The 18,269-nt window shown below is 49.0% G+C and overlaps 10 protein-coding genes across 10 annotated transcripts; 5 read left to right on the forward strand and 5 right to left on the reverse strand.

Moving 5' to 3' along the window:
• The first annotated feature begins 36 nt into the window (after nucleotides 1–36).
• Nucleotides 37–1,595, forward strand: POJ06DRAFT_260982 (kinase-like domain-containing protein). The gene is made up of 4 exons (XM_056188547.1): nucleotides 37–274; nucleotides 340–575; nucleotides 626–736; nucleotides 787–1,595. Exons 1-4 carry the CDS (start codon nucleotides 196–198, stop codon nucleotides 1,396–1,398), a joined length of 1,038 nt encoding a protein of 345 aa, XP_056040732.1. The 5' UTR covers nucleotides 37–195; the 3' UTR covers nucleotides 1,399–1,595.
• Nucleotides 1,596–1,600: 5 nt separating this feature from the next.
• Nucleotides 1,601–5,462, forward strand: POJ06DRAFT_303547 (tRNA synthetases class I-domain-containing protein). The gene is made up of 6 exons (XM_056190808.1): nucleotides 1,601–1,816; nucleotides 1,959–2,004; nucleotides 2,059–2,106; nucleotides 2,160–2,218; nucleotides 2,271–2,376; nucleotides 2,432–5,462. The coding sequence occupies exons 2-6, from the start codon at nucleotides 1,992–1,994 to the stop codon at nucleotides 5,347–5,349; spliced, it is 3,144 nt and encodes a 1,047-aa protein (XP_056040733.1). The 5' UTR covers nucleotides 1,601–1,816; nucleotides 1,959–1,991; the 3' UTR covers nucleotides 5,350–5,462.
• Nucleotides 5,463–6,615, reverse strand: POJ06DRAFT_260985 (uncharacterized protein). Its single transcript, XM_056188548.1, has 2 exons — nucleotides 6,481–6,615; nucleotides 5,463–6,426 (listed from the first exon to the last, which is right to left on the reverse strand). The coding sequence occupies exons 1-2, from the start codon at nucleotides 6,494–6,496 to the stop codon at nucleotides 5,606–5,608; spliced, it is 837 nt and encodes a 278-aa protein (XP_056040734.1). The 5' UTR covers nucleotides 6,497–6,615; the 3' UTR covers nucleotides 5,463–5,605.
• Nucleotides 6,616–8,067: 1,452 nt separating this feature from the next.
• POJ06DRAFT_270935 (uncharacterized protein) lies at nucleotides 8,068–8,307 on the reverse strand (the record flags this gene model as incomplete). The annotated part of the gene is made up of 1 exon (XM_056189475.1): nucleotides 8,068–8,307. The coding sequence occupies one exon, from the start codon at nucleotides 8,305–8,307 to the stop codon at nucleotides 8,068–8,070; it is 240 nt and encodes a 79-aa protein (XP_056040735.1).
• Nucleotides 8,308–8,608: 301 nt separating this feature from the next.
• On the forward strand, nucleotides 8,609–9,243 carry POJ06DRAFT_28611 (uncharacterized protein). Its single transcript, XM_056190215.1, has 3 exons — nucleotides 8,609–8,808; nucleotides 8,858–8,923; nucleotides 8,978–9,243. The coding sequence occupies exons 1-3, from the start codon at nucleotides 8,780–8,782 to the stop codon at nucleotides 9,108–9,110; spliced, it is 228 nt and encodes a 75-aa protein (XP_056040736.1). The 5' UTR covers nucleotides 8,609–8,779; the 3' UTR covers nucleotides 9,111–9,243.
• Nucleotides 9,244–9,271: 28 nt separating this feature from the next.
• Nucleotides 9,272–10,563, reverse strand: POJ06DRAFT_28719 (2',3'-cyclic-nucleotide 3'-phosphodiesterase). Its single transcript, XM_056190255.1, has 2 exons — nucleotides 10,139–10,563; nucleotides 9,272–10,026 (listed from the first exon to the last, which is right to left on the reverse strand). Exons 1-2 carry the CDS (start codon nucleotides 10,143–10,145, stop codon nucleotides 9,434–9,436), a joined length of 600 nt encoding a protein of 199 aa, XP_056040737.1. The 5' UTR covers nucleotides 10,146–10,563; the 3' UTR covers nucleotides 9,272–9,433.
• A 1,518-nt stretch (nucleotides 10,564–12,081) lies between these two features.
• Nucleotides 12,082–12,924, reverse strand: POJ06DRAFT_260996 (uncharacterized protein). Its single transcript, XM_056188549.1, has one exon. It carries the CDS (start codon nucleotides 12,617–12,619, stop codon nucleotides 12,251–12,253), a length of 369 nt encoding a protein of 122 aa, XP_056040738.1. The 5' UTR covers nucleotides 12,620–12,924; the 3' UTR covers nucleotides 12,082–12,250.
• On the reverse strand, nucleotides 12,718–14,113 carry POJ06DRAFT_285973 (uncharacterized protein; the record flags this gene model as incomplete). The annotated part of the gene is made up of 3 exons (XM_056190213.1): nucleotides 12,718–13,496; nucleotides 13,585–13,816; nucleotides 13,867–14,113. The coding sequence occupies 3 exons, from the start codon at nucleotides 14,111–14,113 to the stop codon at nucleotides 13,175–13,177; spliced, it is 801 nt and encodes a 266-aa protein (XP_056040739.1). The 3' UTR covers nucleotides 12,718–13,174.
• A 232-nt stretch (nucleotides 14,114–14,345) lies between these two features.
• Nucleotides 14,346–15,440, forward strand: POJ06DRAFT_28632 (uncharacterized protein). Its single transcript, XM_056190221.1, has one exon. The coding sequence runs from the start codon at nucleotides 14,579–14,581 to the stop codon at nucleotides 15,197–15,199; it is 621 nt and encodes a 206-aa protein (XP_056040740.1). The 5' UTR covers nucleotides 14,346–14,578; the 3' UTR covers nucleotides 15,200–15,440.
• An 890-nt stretch (nucleotides 15,441–16,330) lies between these two features.
• On the forward strand, nucleotides 16,331–17,944 carry POJ06DRAFT_240620 (uncharacterized protein; the record flags this gene model as incomplete). Its single annotated transcript, XM_056186098.1, has 4 exons — nucleotides 16,331–16,390; nucleotides 16,442–16,696; nucleotides 16,740–17,840; nucleotides 17,867–17,944. The coding sequence occupies 4 exons, from the start codon at nucleotides 16,331–16,333 to the stop codon at nucleotides 17,942–17,944; spliced, it is 1,494 nt and encodes a 497-aa protein (XP_056040741.1).
• Between the last annotated feature and the right edge of the window lie 325 nt (nucleotides 17,945–18,269).

Genomic DNA, 18,269 nt, shown 5'->3' on the forward strand with positions numbered 1-18,269 from the left:
GTCATAGGGGGGGCAACTGATGCATTAATGTCGCGACGTTATGCGGCGTTCCGCACCGCGGGAGTCGAGGCATCCAGCATCTTGCTCACCATCACTGATCCACAGCTGGTTTTGCGGAATCATAGGAGTCAAATCAGACAGTCATAGTTGCGGTTTATAATACTGTATTTGGGCTGATACTTGTTTGATCTGGATATGGCTTCGCATCATACATCAATAGCGCGAACGTATGCGTATATCAATGCTCGCATGCCTGCTGCGTACTCAGATTATGGTAAGTTAAACAGATTCAAATGCTTTCAGAAATGATGTTATTTTGTTTCTAATTTTTGCTTATAGATTCTTATCAAATACAATGGGGTGAGATAGAAAATTATGAAATCGTGAAGAAAGTGGGGCGAGGAAAGTACTCCGAAGTTTTTGAAGGTGTGAATATTGCAAATCAGCAAAAGTGTATTATCAAAGTGTTGAAGCCAGTGAAGAAGAAGAAAATCAAGAGAGAAGTGAAGATCTTGCAGAACCTTGCGGGCGGGCCCAATGTTATTCACCTGTACGATATTGTTAGGGATGCCCAGGTAGGACTAAGTCGCAGTAGGTTTAGACGATTAGCTGATTTGGAATATAGAGTAGGACTCCGTCTCTTATATTCGAATATGTCAACAATGTTGATTTCCGGATCCTATATCCGCGATTCACAGATTATGATATCCGTTACTACATATATGAACTGTTGAAGGTATGAATCAATAGTATCTCGATAAACCGTCGAGCTAATCACTGATTTAGGCTTTGGACTTTTGCCATTCTAAGGGAATCATGCACAGGGATGTGAAGCCTCATAACGTGATGATTGATCATGAGAAACGATCTCTGAGACTAATTGACTGGGGTTTGGCAGAGTTCTACCACGCGGGACAGGAGTACAACGTGCGAGTTGCATCGCGGTACTTCAAGGGTCCCGAACTTCTCGTTGATTTCCAAGAGTATGACTATTCACTTGATATGTGGTCTCTCGGAGCAATGTTCGCTTCAATGATTTTCAGAAAGGAGCCTTTTTTCCATGGCCAGTCAAACACTGATCAGTTGGTAAAGATTGCTCGCGTTCTCGGCACAGACTCTCTTAATGTCTACTTAGAAAAATACGACATTGAGTTGGATCCGCAGTATGATGAATTGATTGGAAGGTTCGCCAGGAAACCATGGCAGCGATTCGTGAACGCGGATAATCAAAAATACATATCTCCCGAAGCTCTGGACTTCCTGGACAAACTACTAAGATATGACCACCAGGAACGCTTAACAGCTACGGAGGCTATGGAACATGACTACTTTGCGCCTGTTCGAAAGGAGCATGAGGAGAAGAAGTTGGAGTTGCGTCAGAAGTCCGATTCGTCGTGATTTGGTATGTGCATTGGTATTACAGGTATCTTATCTAGTTTGCAACGATTGTTGTCTTTGCTGTATTTTTCATGTGTAAATTGCCGTGACTTGTATTAGTGCATAAATCTTTAGACGTAGTTATAGCACTATATACCGTTCCAGGTCCTATTTGATTTAATTAATGTAATGGGCAAGGTTGTAAATTTCGGGCTGCCGAGGGTATGGTGTTGCCACATGCCACATTCAGCGTGGCAGGGGCGACAAGCCCTCAAAAAAAAGAGTCATTCTCCACAACATCTCGACGACGGCCATCACCTAAGTATTTCGACTTGTCCCCCGTTTCTTCACGACGTTGTTCCATAGGCTAGTCCCCTTACGGTACAATCGTCTGTGTGCAATTGGACGATTGGGAAGCTTGGCTACATCAAATCACCTTGTAAGTGGCTTTTAAAGATTCTTTGGCTGAAATATAACTCGACCGACTTTTGCCCTTGTGGAGCAATCGGCGCACTCCAAATTGGAACGAATTCTTAGAGAGTTGTTAGTCTAAATTTGCTAATAGCTGACACTGCTAATAGAACCTAACTATACGACATTCGTTGACTAGCACAATGGCTACCGCTGGTATGTGCGAACCAGCCAGGTCTAAAATAACTATCTGACTTAATTGCGGTTTAGAGGGTCCTGTCGCCGGCGAGGGTGCGAAGCAGAAGACTGCTAAGGAGCGTATGTGGCTTATTACTATCTACTTTCAAAGCAAGACTAACGGTGAACGCTAGTCGAAAAGGAGCGAAAGAAGGAAGAGAAGATGGCTAAATTCTTAGCGAAGCAAAATAAAGTATGCAGCAAAGTGACTATATGACACAAGAATGGTTGCTAAGAACGAACAGAAACAAGCCTCAAAGGAAAAAACAGAGAAGGTGGACAAGAAACCGGCTAAGGAGCAGGTCGCACTTCCAGAATATCAGGAGCTGACTCCCCCTGGAGAGAAAAAGAGTAAGCATCTCTTGGAATGGATAGTATATAAAGGTAGTATTAATGCGATATTCAGTTCTTCAAGATCTGGAACTTCCAGTCCTGAAATCCTATAATCCTCAGGTCGTCGAATCAGCATGGTACGAATGGTGGGTGAAAGAGGGATTCTTTGAGCCTGAGTTCACCGAGGACGGCAAAGTCAAACCTGAGGGCCTTTTCACTATTCCTGCACCACCACCAAATATCACGGGTGCGCTTCATATCGGACATGCCTTAACAGTTTCTATACAGGACGCTTTAATTCGGTGGGAGCGTATGCGCGGTAAAACCGTTCTCTACCTGCCTGGCTTCGATCATGCTGGTATTAGTACGCAGTCTGTCGTCGAGAAAATGCTGTGGAAGAAAAAGAAACAGACCCGTCACGATTTAGGGCGTGAGAAGTTTGTTGACTTGGTTTGGGAGTGGAAGGAGGAGTACCACAGCCGTATTAAGAATCAATCCAAGCGGCTGGGCGCTTCCTACGATTGGACTCGTGAGGCCTTCACGATGGATGAAAATTTATCGGCCGCTGTTCGCAGGACTTTTATCCAGTTGTTCGAGGAGGGTATCATCTACCGCGACAACAGACTCGTTAATTGGTGCTGTGCGCTTAACACGACCCTTTCCAATTTGGAGGTCGAAAACAAGGACATAACGGGAAGGACTATGTTGAATGTCCCTGGATACGACGAACCGGTTGAGTTTGGTGTCCTTACGTCGTTCGCTTACCCTGTAGAAGGTTCGGATGAGAAGCTTATTGTTGCAACCACTCGCCCGGAGACCATGTTTGGTGATACCGCTGTCGCTGTCCACCCAGATGATCCACGATATAAACACTTGCACGGAAAATTCGCTGTTCACCCTTTCGTTGACCGCAAGCTTCCGATTATCACAGACAGCGAGGCCGTCGACATGGAGTTCGGGACAGGTGCGGTCAAGATCACGCCTGCTCACGACCCTAACGATTATGCGACTGGTAAACGCCACAATCTCGAGTTTGTCAACATTTTAAATGACGACGGTACATTGAACGAGAACTGTGGCAAGTATGCCGGACTCAAGCGTTTCGATGCCCGTAAGCTTGTTGTCAAGGATCTTGGCGAGCTTGGTCTCTACATTGAATCTAAGGACAATGAGATGACGGTTCCACTGTGCGCCAAGTCGAACGATGTAATCGAGCCGCTCATGAAGCCACAGTGGTGGGTCAGACAGAAGGCTATGGGTGACGCCGCGATTAACGCCGTCAAAACCGGTGAAATGAAGTTGGAGCCAAAGATCTTTGAAGCGGATTATTTTTACTGGATGGAAAATATTCAGGACTGGTGTATCTCCCGTCAGCTCTGGTGGGGACACAGATGCCCCGTGTACTTTGTTAAGATAGAAGGTCTCGAAGGTCAGCAGGATCATATCGAGGACAAGTGGTGGGTTGCTGCAGAGACCGAGGATGAGGCGAGAAGGAAGGCTGAGGCTAAATTCCCCGGCAAGTCCTTTACTCTTGAGTGGGATGAGGATGTTTTGGATACCTGGTTCTCGTCGGGTCTGTGGCCATTCTCTACACTAGGATGGCCCAATCTTGGGTCTAAAGATTTGAAGGACTTTTATCCGATGTCAATGCTCGAGACTGGGTGGGATATCATGTTCTTCTGGGTCGCTCGCATGGCTATGCTGGGAATTAAGTTGACCGGTTCAATTCCATTCAAGGAGATCTACCTGCATTCTCTCGTGCGCGACGCGCAAGGCCGAAAGATGTCCAAGTCTCTCGGAAACGTCATCGACCCACTTGACGTTACAACCGGTATTGCGCTCGAGAATCTGCATGCGAGGTTGCGGGAAGGTAACCTGGATCCCCGCGAGATAGCTAAGGCCGAGGCTGGCCAAACTATCAGTTTCCCGAATGGTATCCCCGAGTGTGGAACTGATGCGATGCGATTCGCCCTCTGCGCTTATACTACCGGTGGTCGTGATATAAACTTAGATATTCTCCGTGTCGAGGGCTACCGAAAGTTTTGTAATAAGATTTACCAGGCGACCAAGTTTGCTTTGCTTCGCCTCGGAGAGGGCTACATCCCGCCATCGGAGATAAATGCTACTGGTGACGAATCGCTGGTCGAGAAGTGGATCTTGTACAGGTTTAGCGAGGCTGCGAGACTCACGAATGAGGCTCTCGAGAAACGTGACTTCTTCACTGCTACATCAACGATTTATAATTTCTGGCTCTACGAACTTTGCGACGTTTACATAGAGAACTCGAAGTCATTGATCTTGGAGGGTACACCAGAGGAGCAAGCGTCGGCCAAGAACACATTGTACACCTGTCTTGATGGCGCGCTTAAGCTTATTCATCCGTTTATGCCTTTCATTACCGAGGAGCTTTGGCAGCGAATCCCCCGTCGAGATGGCGACAAGACGCGAACGATCGTCAAGGCAAGCTATCCCACGTACAGAAAGGATCTCGACGACGGGGACGCGGCAGCGGCATATGACCTGGTTTTCTCTGTTGTCAAGGGCGCACGATCACTGTTTTCTCAATTCAACATTCTCAAGGGCGGCAGTATTTACGTTCAATGCAGCTCATCCGCCGACAAGACCACGATTGAGACTCAGACCAGCAGTATCAGTGCTTTGATCAAGTCATATGACTCTATTGATGTTATTTTGGCAAATCAGGCACTGCCAGAGGGCACGGCTGTTCTGGTTATTTCTAAGGACGTTACTGTCGGCGTCATGCTTAAGGGCCAGGTCGATGCCGATGCCGAAATCAAGAAGGCTGAGCAGAAGCTTAGTAAAGCTGTCCAGAGCAAGGCTGGCCTGGAGAAGATAATGTCGAGCAAGGATTATGCTGCAAAGGCAAAGAAGGAAGCTCAAGAGGCCAATCAGTTGAGGTTAGAGACTTATGACGCCGAGATTGAGACATTGAAGAGCATGATTGAGAATTTCGAGAAGCTCAGGGTTTAGACCTGTAGATGTTAGATATGCCGGATTTATAAAGGCGAGTCGTATTAGTTATTTGATTATATTTTTGTGATGAATTATGTACAATATAGAAATACCAAGCCATACAGCACAGCTCAATGTTCTCTTTAAAGTTCACATAACGCCAGTAATTAGATCGACTCCATAAGATTTCCCAATCCAAAATATCGTGACTCCCTAAAATCCAAAAAGCCCACAGTTTATGATAACGTCCGCTGCGTCAGTGAATTGGTTGAGGTTACTGCCGTAACTCATCCTGCTCCTGCTGCTCACTTCGTTGCTGCCTAAATCTCGTCAAGGTATTCGACACGAGTTTAGGATCGACATCCGGAATCCCACGTTCGCGCCTCTTTGCATTAATAATCTTCACTGGTATACTCCTCGTCAGGTCCGAACCAGCATAACTTAAGTCGCGTAACAAATTCTTCTCCTCATTAGTAAGCGACTTTTTTGAAATCAAATCCTGCGCAAATCCATGATTATGCAGCACATTAGAAGATTTGATGTACCAGCATCCGGACTTCTTGTTGTGCCAGCAATTCAAATAAAACGGACAATCTGTTGACCGCGTCGTCCCGAAACTGGCCCTTCGTTTGCGAGGGTCATCAGTGCGTGTGTACTTCGACGTCTTGGACCGTTTCCAGCACTGGATCCGGATGTGCTCTGGGCGGGAGGATGTTCGTGAAAGTCTGAAACCAGCTAGTGAGGCATACCGGTTGAGATGGAGGAGAAGTGCATCCTTGGAGGGAAACGTTTGGGAGAGGTCGAGCGGTTCGTCTGGCGCGAGCAAGATTGTCGACTCATGAGCTTCTAGATCTGGATGAATGTCTGGGTGGATCTGATGTTGGTGGCGTGCTTCTTCTTGTTCTTGCTGCTGTTGGAGTTGCTGTAGTTGGTGATCAATAGCATGGTGAGTCTTGTCCGGAGAAAGGTGGTGATGCCGATGAGGATGAATTGAAATTGCTTGTGGTAAGGACGACAGAGTTGCCGTGAGTGAGAGATGGCTCGCGGTTGATAGCGTCGGATCTTGTAACTGGACAGGGGATACAGAATTTGTAACTGTTTTGCAATCGTTAGTGTATGCAACACAGTTTATGAGGTAGCCATCCTTACAGTCTGTGATATCCATCTTGGAAGGTCAAACCACTGTCATTTTACATAGAGATATGACGATACGCTACAGGTTAATGCAATATGAAGCCATGCAAACAGTATTAGCCGCGTTAATAAAATGTGCATTTGCTAATGAATAACATGCTACGGGATGAAGCGGGCGAATTTCACCATCACCAAAGTCAACACTGTGGGGTTAGGGTCGCGAACGCTGCTTGCATTCGATTAGGTGGTGCCACGAAGTATTATTTGATTATAACATGAAACGAATGAACGTATTTAAGCTTTCGATTAAAGGCATTCATGCTTGCGCGTCTATTATGCATAGGGATCGGCACGGATAAGAATTTTCGTTATCCATATCCGTATCCGTATCCAGGTAACATATCGTTATCCGTATCCGAATCCATATCCAGAAGAAATGGGCTTATCCGTATCCGTATCCGTCATATCCACGGATTTCCACGGATTTCCACCTAGGAATGACAAAATATGGATGAAAGATATTACAACCATCACTAATATGAAATATACCGTTCAACTGGGCTAAAAACGCCTTCTTGAGCTTATGAGTCATTAAGACCGTCGTATAAGCGTTAAGATCGATCCAGCGATCCATACATATGAACCCGGCTCACCTTGCTCTGCAAAGTGCAAATGAGCTGGTCTAATATACGTAATGGATCGGTTTATATTCAGACATACAAGCCGTTGTTATTGTTACGGTTTCTTCCATATTCAGGGTTAGGGTAGTGTGGCTCAGAAGCGGCGCTGAACGACATTATTACGTTCCTCGCAAAGCTACTGCGTAAACTGCTGGTGGTTCCTTATGACTATCTATTCCCGAGACAGCCGAAAAATTCAATACCTCCCTCGGTAATAATTTGCTTGATAACTTTATTTATGTGTCTTGGATATCCGTGGATATTGTCCATGGATATGACTAATCAAGATCTTTATCCGTATCCGTATCCGTGTCTGCCTAATGTCTATCCGTATCCGTATTTTTGACGGATATCCGCGGATATATCCATTATCCGTGTATCCGTGCCGATCCCTAATTATGCAGTACAAAAAACCTCAGGCATCGTAGAATCGCAGATCACTGAAACGATGGCAGTTCAAGGGAGCGCGGCGATCCAGTCGCGTCGTTTGGTGAGAGAGTTCAATTTTTCACATTCTGCATCCTGCTGTTACGAGTGGTTGGGTTCATAGCTGCAAAATACACTAGTTACCAGTTCTATTTATTAGATTGCATCCAGTTCTAACATACAGCACACCCTTTCCCTTCTAACATGCTGCAAGCGCAGTTAATATATACAAGCAACTTCCGGAAACATAGTCGCAAATCCCGTTCTAGCTCATAGAACAAACACGCAAACATTGACAATTCGACCGCAGCATCCGTTGCTGTACAAGTCCGTAACCATTGCATCTAAAATATACAGACGATTATCACTTCAGTCCCCGTTGAGGCGGATAATCAATTCATGATACCTCTATCTTTGGTATATATGCCCTATATTCTCATAGCAAGTGACTGGATCCCGCAAACTTTACTCTCTCTATCCTACAGCTTAGCTGTTGTTAACGATTTGAGCGACCGAGAGGATAAAACTCGGAAGGCTTAAATCCGCTTCCGCGACTAGCAGAAGGCGAGGCAGCACTGGAGCCAGCGCTGGAGTAAGTCGGGTAGGGAGAGTATGAAAAGGACCCCGAAGAGGACGAGGACGCTAAGAGCTCGCGCTTTTCCTGATCGTACTTGCGGACATCCTCAGCAGAGATCTTGATAGTCGTTCCAGTGAGAGGAGAACGCCCGAAGCCCATGGTGCTGATGACGACGAGGGAATGAAGGTGGTGAGGGCACAACAGAAAAAGACAAAGGAATAAACAGCAGAAGCAGTGGCAGAGAAGGTATATAAATGCAGCCAAATTCCTGAACTGAGCTTGTGCGATGGTTGCCGATGAGCTTGGTGACGAAGCAGCGTCGCACAGAACTAGCAGATTGCCAAATAGTAATCTCGCGGTTCAGACTATAGACAGCACAGAATAATAAATGCGGCAGATACATCAGATTGCAGCAAGTATCCGTGCGACGTTCGTGCAGATAACGACGTGGGCTGGCTAATATGCTGCATGGGGCCAAATGTAAACAAGCGAAGACAAACCCTTCGAAGGAACCTCATTTACAGCGGAAGTCCAGGAGATGTGCTTGCGCATCTCATCTCTTCGAATCTCGCGGCCACAATCATAATCGACTATAGCGCTCTTGTTGTCATTTGGAATTACTATTTCTGCGATGGATGGACCCCAAGATCGAGTTTCCGAGTGAGTCAGCGGTTTCCTTTGTGCAGACAGTAGTGCTCATGTGTGCCAGGCTCACCGATGAACAGCAGCAGATTCTTACCGAATTGCAAAAAATCCTCTTGACTACAAACCAAATGTGCGTGTTGTGCAGATACGTTGTATTCTTGTCTCTGTCTAATTTTATTTGCAGAAATTCGAACTTGGAAGCAGCAATCAAACTCGTTCGCGAACGCGGGCCGTACGATGCCGCCGCCCGCGACGCCCTCGACAAGGCTCGTCAGGCGTACTCTTTACTGCGGCAAACAGACGATCTACCAAAATGACCTTGTGGATACGATATTTCGTCAGACTGTCAGCCAGAGCATACTTTGCGCGCACAATGTTCCACCAACAACCGAACGATGCGTCCTTCATCGCCCCTGCCCTTTGTGGCCACCCACCACCGACCATCGTCTTAATGCTTAACGCTGTTCGGCGGTATGTTGGGCCGGGATTGTAACTGCGTCGCGTAAACGGCAGTCTACAACAAGTGGTCGACGACGAAGTTCCAAAAGACCTCATCATGTGCCTGCTACATTATATGTGAAGTATGTACGATCAATGGCAGATAGTGTATCATAGTCCAATAACCTTCATTGTATTTCGTTCACAAATCTTTATACGCCAAAACCGGCCAGTTATCGGCAGGCCCAACAGTTTTAACCAGCGAAATCCGTCCTCCAACCCACGTCTCGTCAGTTTCGCTAAACAACTTGTCGAGTCTTCCTTCAATATAAGTTTTCTTGTCATCGCTTATGGGCCATTCGTCGGAATACACCAAGCTGAGATGGGGATCGAAATCATTAGCTTCCCATGCTCGGGCTTTCTCGTCCGCTTCCTGGGCAGGCAAATTCTCGGCGGCAAGGTATACATACTCGCGTCGCACCTCGCTCGCGAGTCGGACGAGGTCCGGCCGCTTCGCGATCCGCAGATAAATCTTTTTGAAAAACGCGGGCCCATACGCAACATGTGCAACTTGAATCTTCAATCGTTCGTTAATTTTTGCCGCATATTCAACGACGGCATTCGCATCCGTGTCCAGAGGGATATTGCTCGTAATCGTAACATGTGGGGAGAACTTCGGCGCCGCGCCGCCAAAGCAGTCGTCCGAGAGCTCGGCGATGAGTGATTCGAGCGCTGCGTAAATCGGGCTTGTCGGTGGGGGGCAGAGCCAGAGAGAGAGTCCTAGAGCGTCGTCGCCTGTTAATGCCAACGAACCATTTTATTAGACATGTACTTCATCCATTAATATAGCCTTTTGACCGGCAAGACCGATCCATCGTAGTCGAGGAAGGTTGCAGATCGAACTTACCAGGCATTGTGCAGTGACTGCTTAGATATTCCGACAATCTCGCAAATCAAGCACAAGTGTTAGCGGGGCGGAACGTTATAAACGTAATCGATACCACTATGCTGTAAGCGTTGGTGAGTACAGGCCACCTCTTCTCAGCAAGGTGTTGAAGGCTTGATGCCGTCGTTGCTCTCGTTTCTCGACAATCCTTATTCAGGGGTATCTATGACGTTACCGAGACAGCCGACAATATTCCCTCTACGACGCTCAATTTGTCGCAGTCTTAATGTTCAGATGCGACAGAATGACTCTATAGATACACTTATGCGGTACAGCGCCAGGGCGGAATGACTTAGTGGCTCGCGCGCTTCTCAAATCGCGGTCGAAGCCAGCTTACAGGACCCGATCGAACATTGGTACGTAAAAGGCTTTCGTTTAAGGACCTAATTAAGCTTCCCCAGAATACGGTATCTGCATCCATGATGTACGGCCATTGCTGTCATCATGCGTGAACTTATGCTTGTTAGGCCTCTGCCTAAGCAGCTGAAGGGATCTCCGATAAAGGTTGCATTTTATCTGCCGGTACATTAACTCCTGAGAGGTTCTCAGATCGCTACCTAGATGACCAGCAGCCGAATGCCAGCAACCTTTTAATTCATTCTGCTCGCGGGGCCTAACACAAGCCACCGCCTTATCCTTTGATTGGGCGGCCGTAGGGCCAAGCCGCCTATAAATTAATACTGTCAATCTATGTTCAATCTATCTCTCCCGATCCAGAAACTGTCCAGCATGGCATAGTGGCAATTCACCATGGAAGACCTATGGCAATGTTATCACCTGGCTGCGCATTGCGTACGCTGGGGCTCAGAGCGTGGAACAGACGTTACAGCACGCAGTAGAGGACAGACTTGAGTCGAAGAAACGATCCAAGCAGCTGACGTTCGTCCATGGTTCAAAAATGACACAGTACATTAATCGTCTGTGGTATGTATGAAATCGAGGCGTTGATTTTGGGCTCTCATTGACTCGGCGTGCCCTCCTGTAACTATTAGACCAGTGGCTAATCCCTCGGAGGTACAACAAATTTACTAGCTTTCGTGCAATGGTTCTCAAAGTGGATGATACAACCACTCCGACGGCAGAGCAAATCGAGCGGTTCATCGGTTCCATTGTTTCGCTAATACGAGTGCAGTGTAATGCTAACACGAGTGCAGTGTTGGTATCACATTGAACAACGGCTGCGTTTGCAGGTATTAAATAATTGTGCGACTGTGTATTCATTAGATGATTCGTAAATTCCGTGGGCGTTCTGCCCATCGATCGCGCTACAGAGACTCGCGTAAATTTTCTGATGACAAATATTAAGGATTAATTACTGCAATGCCACGTATGTATGCATGCCCACATTCAACACCAAAAAATGCAACGTCATTACCATGTCGTAGTTTTTTTTGTCATTGCGTCGTCCCACAAAACTAGACCGCTGGCCAGGCCGGCAGCTACACAGGCCACCAGCCACCCGGCAGCGTGAAAGCCAGCAAGACCGACAGTATTGTCGAACCTGCCGCCGACGGCGGCATTAGACCGGCGCCTGTTGACCCATCCATGCAGTAACTCATACAGGTCCTAAAACAGCGGCATACTGGCCCTCTACACCTCAACTGCACATGCTTGTTGCGCCTGCAATAAGTCACGGTATTACTGCCGGAAACGGCCGTGTGGGATGCTTTTGCATCAGATCCAGAATTGGGCTTCTGCCAACTGTTCCTACCTCAGGACCACAGGTGTTTGGCCTGGTATATGGATAACTAGATATATATATATATATCCGTGGACTCTACTTGCGGGAAGATGCAGAACGACGGCAAACGCACACGGCGTAATCTCTTTCACGCTAATCCGGATTGAGCGGGCACGTACTTCAGTGCCCCGTGCGGCTCCAAATACTTGCTCCGACGTGGGTACCAACTACCAAGTCCGCCGAGATTCACTTGCCCGACTGCTCATTCAAACAAGCCAACTGGCAACCCAAACGTCGTTCCCTTCGGCAGTTTAAATAGTGCCGTCCTGCCGCTGTCAGTCCGTGCTGTTGAGACCAATCTCCGCACCATTCCAAGTGCGCATTGGGGAGTGTCAATGCCAGGGTTCAGTGTTCAACCCCCTTGCCACACCCGATGATAACCTCGATGTGAGAATATGATTGGCGTCCACCATGAGAGATACCCTCTGCGGATAAAGAACATGAAAGTGAACGAGTGATACATGGTACGGGGAGGTAAAGTTCTGTGTATTCGAATCAACATCGTCTTGCGTCAGCGTAGCAAAAGATTTGTACATCAATTCCAGGTCAGACTTCAGCCAACCCGTTCGTCCGCACGAATTTTGAACCTCTTCTTTTGCAAAAACGTTTCGGCACTTCATAACTCTAAAAACATAAATACCAGCAAAACAGATGCGATATTGAAGACAACATATGCACACTCGAGCCCGACATCTCGCCATCGCTGCCCCGAATAACTAATATTCACTTGTTCAAGGTACTGGTCCGCGACGGTCCACTTACAGAATTCGTAGTTTGACGTCGCTTCCTTAGGTGACGAGCATCAGTATGGGTAGTTATTATTCCCAAGCTTCCAACGAGCGATCCCATATATTCGCTAACTCCCGTGCCCTATGGGAACAAATCAGGCATCAAGTTCTATAAAATAATGTACTGAGTCACTTTTAAATTTTTATCGAATAGCGATGTACAATTACCTCCTACTATATGATAGCGGGAGGTGACCGGGGTGTAATATTTCAGCCACGACAAGGCCGACCGGTCGCCAAGGATCAAGAGCTTGTCTGCTAGTTGTATTATCACATAATACATTCTTGTTTTGCGCATCCCAGCCTAATTCCACGCGTCCTTCTAGTTCTGGCCAGCCTTCTCGTGCCTTGACATGTACTCTTTATTGTCAAACGTACGCAGTGTTTTTCTCAGTCCTGCGCTTTATACGCAAAACACGTCTTCGCACGACTGAATTACGTTCACTATTTCCTTGACGATCATCTTACCTATGGGACCGATAACCCATTCAATCTAGAGCTGAGCTCTGCCTCCATCCTTTGCGACGCTTGCGGGCCACTGAGAATCTCGCCTACAATATCAGTTCCAGCTGGGAAATCAGCCTCAAAAATAGGTTCTCCAGCACCTCTCATATTGGCCAACACTGCTTGACGAAAATGCCAGCGTAGAAGCTCAGCCGTTGCACTTCGCTCACTATCCGGATCTCGACAAACAGGGTCAAGTTGCCGCCCACCCACATTGAAAAGATCATCCGCGAAAGTCACTATTCTGTAGTCATCATCTGGATTGACAGAGATTAAAGTTGTCAAACTGCTCATGGATAGTGGAAAGCATAAGCAGTCCATTCTGGCATGAGTTTATTCCCGTGTCATGCCCTGCTTCCCTATTCGTAATCCACCGAGAAAAACTGTTCGCGACGAACCATTCTTCGCCGGAGAGTGGGAAAATGTGGGCGGCATGATAGCTTGACCAATTATCCAGATCAACGCGCCTTTGAGGGTTGACAACGCCAGTTATCACGCACTTTCCGTCTCTCTCACGAACGGCCCGTCGAAATTTTTCATCTCTGCCAGAGACTGTGTGTGAAAGTACTCGTGTTATGCAACCCTCATTTGTGATGAATATTCTGCCTGTTTCAATTCAGTAGCCATCCAATACTCAACCTCATACAATCTATTACCATGGGGAGAAGTGGGTTTTATATCATACTTTCCTGGTTGGAGAGGGTCGTCGGTTGGTGTCAGGGGTACGTCGGTCCCCCGTAAATACACATCATATGGTGAGGCAGATATCACGAGAATTCGTAGAGCAAAATAAAAGGTCCTTTCTGTAAAAGATGGCGTCAACTGAAGTCCACCGAGTGCATCATCAGGATTTGAAATGTCGTAAAAGTGCACATCCCGACCCAAAGACCTGTTGGGAGCCATCAATAGCCTTGCTCAGCCGCCGATCTAAATCATTGATATGTGCAGAGCAAGTCAAATGAAATCTCAGATTAAGACGTTCGAACTCCAATATCTAGTGCATACAGGATAATCGCCAAGAGGTTATGATAACTGTGTAAGTGAACTTGGGCAGATGACCTATCAAGGTCACGTCTTCGACTCGTCCAGGTTTAATTTCATGCTTTCGCCCATATATACAATCTTCGTCCCAGCGTATCACCGTACATTTCCTGCCGTGTGCCTAACCCACTCCCAAACTACTGCGCAACGTGAGACTACTAACTCGCTCAGAACCCTTGCTAAAGATCAGAGCTAAATTTCTGAAATGTTCAGAAAACTCAGCAATTCGAATGAGCCGATTTTGGCTGTGCAAATCCCCGATTTCATAATTTCATGCTTTCGTTGTAAACTTGCCGCCGACTGTGCGGCTCATTACTATAGCATTTCATGCATCCAGCATGGTTCAGCCCCCTGAACCGCATGTTACTTCTAGAGGACCGTTCATTCAAATTTGCCGGCCGTTTAAGACTTGCCACTTGGGAGTTGCAGGGGAATTGCAAACACCACCTAGCCCTGGAAAAGACGTCTAGTCGATATTCAATCCCTTTGTCCTCTTCCATCTCTATCTGCTCTCTCGTTCTTCTTACTTCTACCTACTATATTCCCCATAATTTTCCCTTCCTAATCACCCGCTACAATTACCTTGCACTTATATCTTCAATGAATACCAAATCTCTCCATCTACTGCTTTCCCTTTCTACTTCCTCTCCCTCTTTAAATTTCCGGCTACTCAATCTTCAATCCCTTTCCTTTTCCTTTTTCTTACTTGCATCTGACACGAGTCCCATAATTTTCCCCTGTCTAAATCTTCTTCTACTTTATTCAATATTGCTGCCTGCTTACACGTCGCTTTCTCTGCACTTCTATTTCCATTTTCCTACTTGTACCTACTACATTCGCCTGCCTATACACCGCTTTCTCTCCACCTCTACCCTTAATTCCCTTGATTCTACTTACTCATTGCTACCATATCTACCTACTTGTGGTTCCACAGTTAGGACTTTGTAGACACAATCAGTGGTCGGAAATAAGGTGGTGGGCGACATCCGGCGCGGGGCCGGGCAGGCGCCGGTAAGGCCGGCGTAAGGGGTTGAGGCAAAAATAGCAATGGCGCTCAAGTCGACTTGCTCGCATTGTATTGCCGAACCACAGCTACAAAATAAGGATGGTAACGGTGTATATTTCGACCGACCCGCGGCTCTAGCCAGCTTGGTCGGTACGGGCCGAGGGCGGCATTACTATCGTTTATATCGCGTGCGCACCCGCACCCGCAGCTAATATTTATAGAAATCGCATTTGATATTTATTGGTTATATATCACTACAATAACCAATCGTGTCATTAAATCAGTGACACGGTCAGTTTGATCAGATAGCACGGCTAGATCGACTGGTGGATTCAGAGTGACCAAAGGCTGATCGAACGCGATAGCGAAGGCAGAAGCAGCCAGATATATGCCGGCGGTCGTCGGCCCAATTGGCTCCCGACTCTGCGCGATTTTAACTAGCGGCCGTACCCGGGCGAGGTGCCACAGGCGTAGTACGTTTATGCAGGACCACCAGCCGCAACGGTTGGCGTGTCGCACTGTGTTTGGGGCTGTCCAGGCACGGACAACAAATTATATGAGTTCAACACTATCGCAGTTAATCGGCAGAGAACACATGTCAGCGAGCGCGAGCAGCGGGGTTGACTTCAATGAGAGATGCCAATATTAATAGCGCGAGCCAGCGGAGATCCAGCAAGGCGGCACGCGGGTAATACAGCAAGAACAATACGTCATGGCGCTCGAGGTGAGACAAATGCACGCCGGTGGCCGAAACCGACGCAGCCAAGCCGCCTATTGCTGCGAGTTCGCGAGTATGTGCATGCGCCCGGGCGGAAATCACCGACCCCGTCTGATTACAGCGGCGGATGCGGCTGGCCGGGATGCCCGGGCTCGGGCCAGGCCAGACTGGACGGTTTAGGAACAAAGCGTTCAGCCGTCGACAGTCACGCGCGCAGCGAGTTGCAGGCACCGTTTTAAGGGGGCACGTGCGCAGGAATGGGGCTGTGCATGCACAACAGAAGAAAAGAAACCCAAGCACGAAAATAGCACTGGAACCGTTGATGCGGCGATGGCCGTGTTCGTGATTTTGTTGCATGGCGCAAAGGGCGGCTGATCGCCGTGCATTGCGCAGAAAGTGTGGCTGGAGTAATTTGGTACGAGATGACGCAGGCACGGATAATAAAATAATATGATACTGGACGTAGCACAGACCGGGCCCGGCGGCGCTTCATATCCACAACAACCCAACTCGTTTGCTGTCGCGATTCATTTGCGCTTGTTCTCCTGCTCGTCTCGTCGTCGATGATGGCCCTGCCGACATCGTCCTCGCGGTTGTTCCAGCAGCAGTCAGGTGCGTCGCCTCTAGTCGTCAAATCGAAATTCATGCGCCGATCATTATCTTCGACAAAGTCGCTGCGTCGCACACTGTCGCGGCCAAACGTGTCGCTTGCACTCGGCGTGTTCGTCGCCCTGCTGCTGTTCTTCACTCTCACTAACCATCAGCAACCTCCGCACGACAACAGCAGCAGCAGCAGCAGCAGCAAACGGGCAGAAAAAACTGCAAATGATCGACCGCCGACAGTTGTGGGCAACGTCGCCTACACCGGCGCGGCCCATCAATTCCCCCTGCCAGATCCGCTGTCCCGACCCGGGGCAGACATGGTAGATACGTTTGCCGAATTTGCCAACCGCCGTCAATGTAAAGTGTCGGCCCTCGAGATCCACCGGCCGTTCGAACCGCTCTGCCAGACCAAGGACGATGTTCTGAGGGCCATGTCGGGCGGCGGCCGCATCGGATTCGACGCGCCTTACATGCCGCGGGACTGCGATATGCGATGGTATGACCGGACCGAGATCTGCCAGATCATGGGCCGGTTCGACAAGATCCTGTTCGTCGGCGACTCGATGATGCGGCACATTGTCGGCGCCCTGCACATTCTGCTGCGCGAAGACCTCGGCTACGGCGCCGTCACGGCCTGGAACTTTCGCCAGGACGAGCGCGACGCGTGCTTCTGCAACGGCCAGTTCGACACGCTGCGGTGCGGTGTCCAGGGCATCTTCAACTCGGACGACGTGGCCAAGTTCGACGCCGGCTCCCTCAAGTGCGACGCCAAATCCATCAACGTCCAGAACCACGTCATGCCCAACTATCCGCCGACCGCGGCCGAGCTCGCCAACCTGGGCGACGTGTTTGCTCACTATCCAGCACCGGACGGACAGCAGCAACAACAACACCAAAAGCCGGTTGCGATTGTGTATGGCCACGGCCACCACAACGACCTCGACATCCAGGCCACGGCCGGCTGGCTGACGTCGATCCAGCGCACGATATCGGAGCGCATGTCCAAAGCGGTTCGTCGGGCCCAGTTGTTTGTCACGCCCGGCGCGGCCGGCCCGTCCATGTTCGATCTCGACGTGCTCAAACACGGCCACAAGGCGCTCGCCCTGTTCGAGACCGGCATGGCCGACGTGTGCCGGGGCAAGGAAATCGACCTCCTCGGCACCTACAACGCCACGACCCAGACCACGATCCGCGACGGCAAGCACTCCGACATCCGCGGCAACCTGCTCAAGATCATGATGGTCCTCAACTGGCTCGACAAGGTCGACGCCGTCGACGGCCGCGCCAGACTCGATCCCGGCCTGGCCGGCGCCGCCCCCGTGCCGGTCCCGCCGCCGGCAGCGATCAACCGGCCGTCGACGCCTGAGCCGGCGGCGGCAAACACCAAGCCGAAACCGGTCTCGCCGGCCCACGAAAAAATCCAAAACCGGCCGGTCAAGGAGCCAAAGCTGCCCGAACACGTCGCCGCCGCCGCCGTGGCCTCGTCAAAGACCAACAAAACCCCGCCGCCAAAACCCGCCGCGGTCGACGATGCAAAACGGACAAAGAAGCAAACCGCCGGCAAGAAGTCGCTGTCAAAGGTCATCCCGCACGAAGACGAGGACATGGCCGGCGCGCCGGGCCCGGACAGGGCGCCGACCACGCCGGACCTGCCGCGGAGAAAGAAGCACGACCAGTCGGATGATCCTGTA

Source organism: Lipomyces tetrasporus (genome assembly GCF_029532465.1).
Source record: "Lipomyces tetrasporus strain NRRL Y-64009 chromosome Unknown POJ06scaffold_11, whole genome shotgun sequence".
Taxonomy (NCBI): Eukaryota; Fungi; Ascomycota; class Lipomycetes; order Lipomycetales; family Lipomycetaceae; genus Lipomyces; species Lipomyces tetrasporus.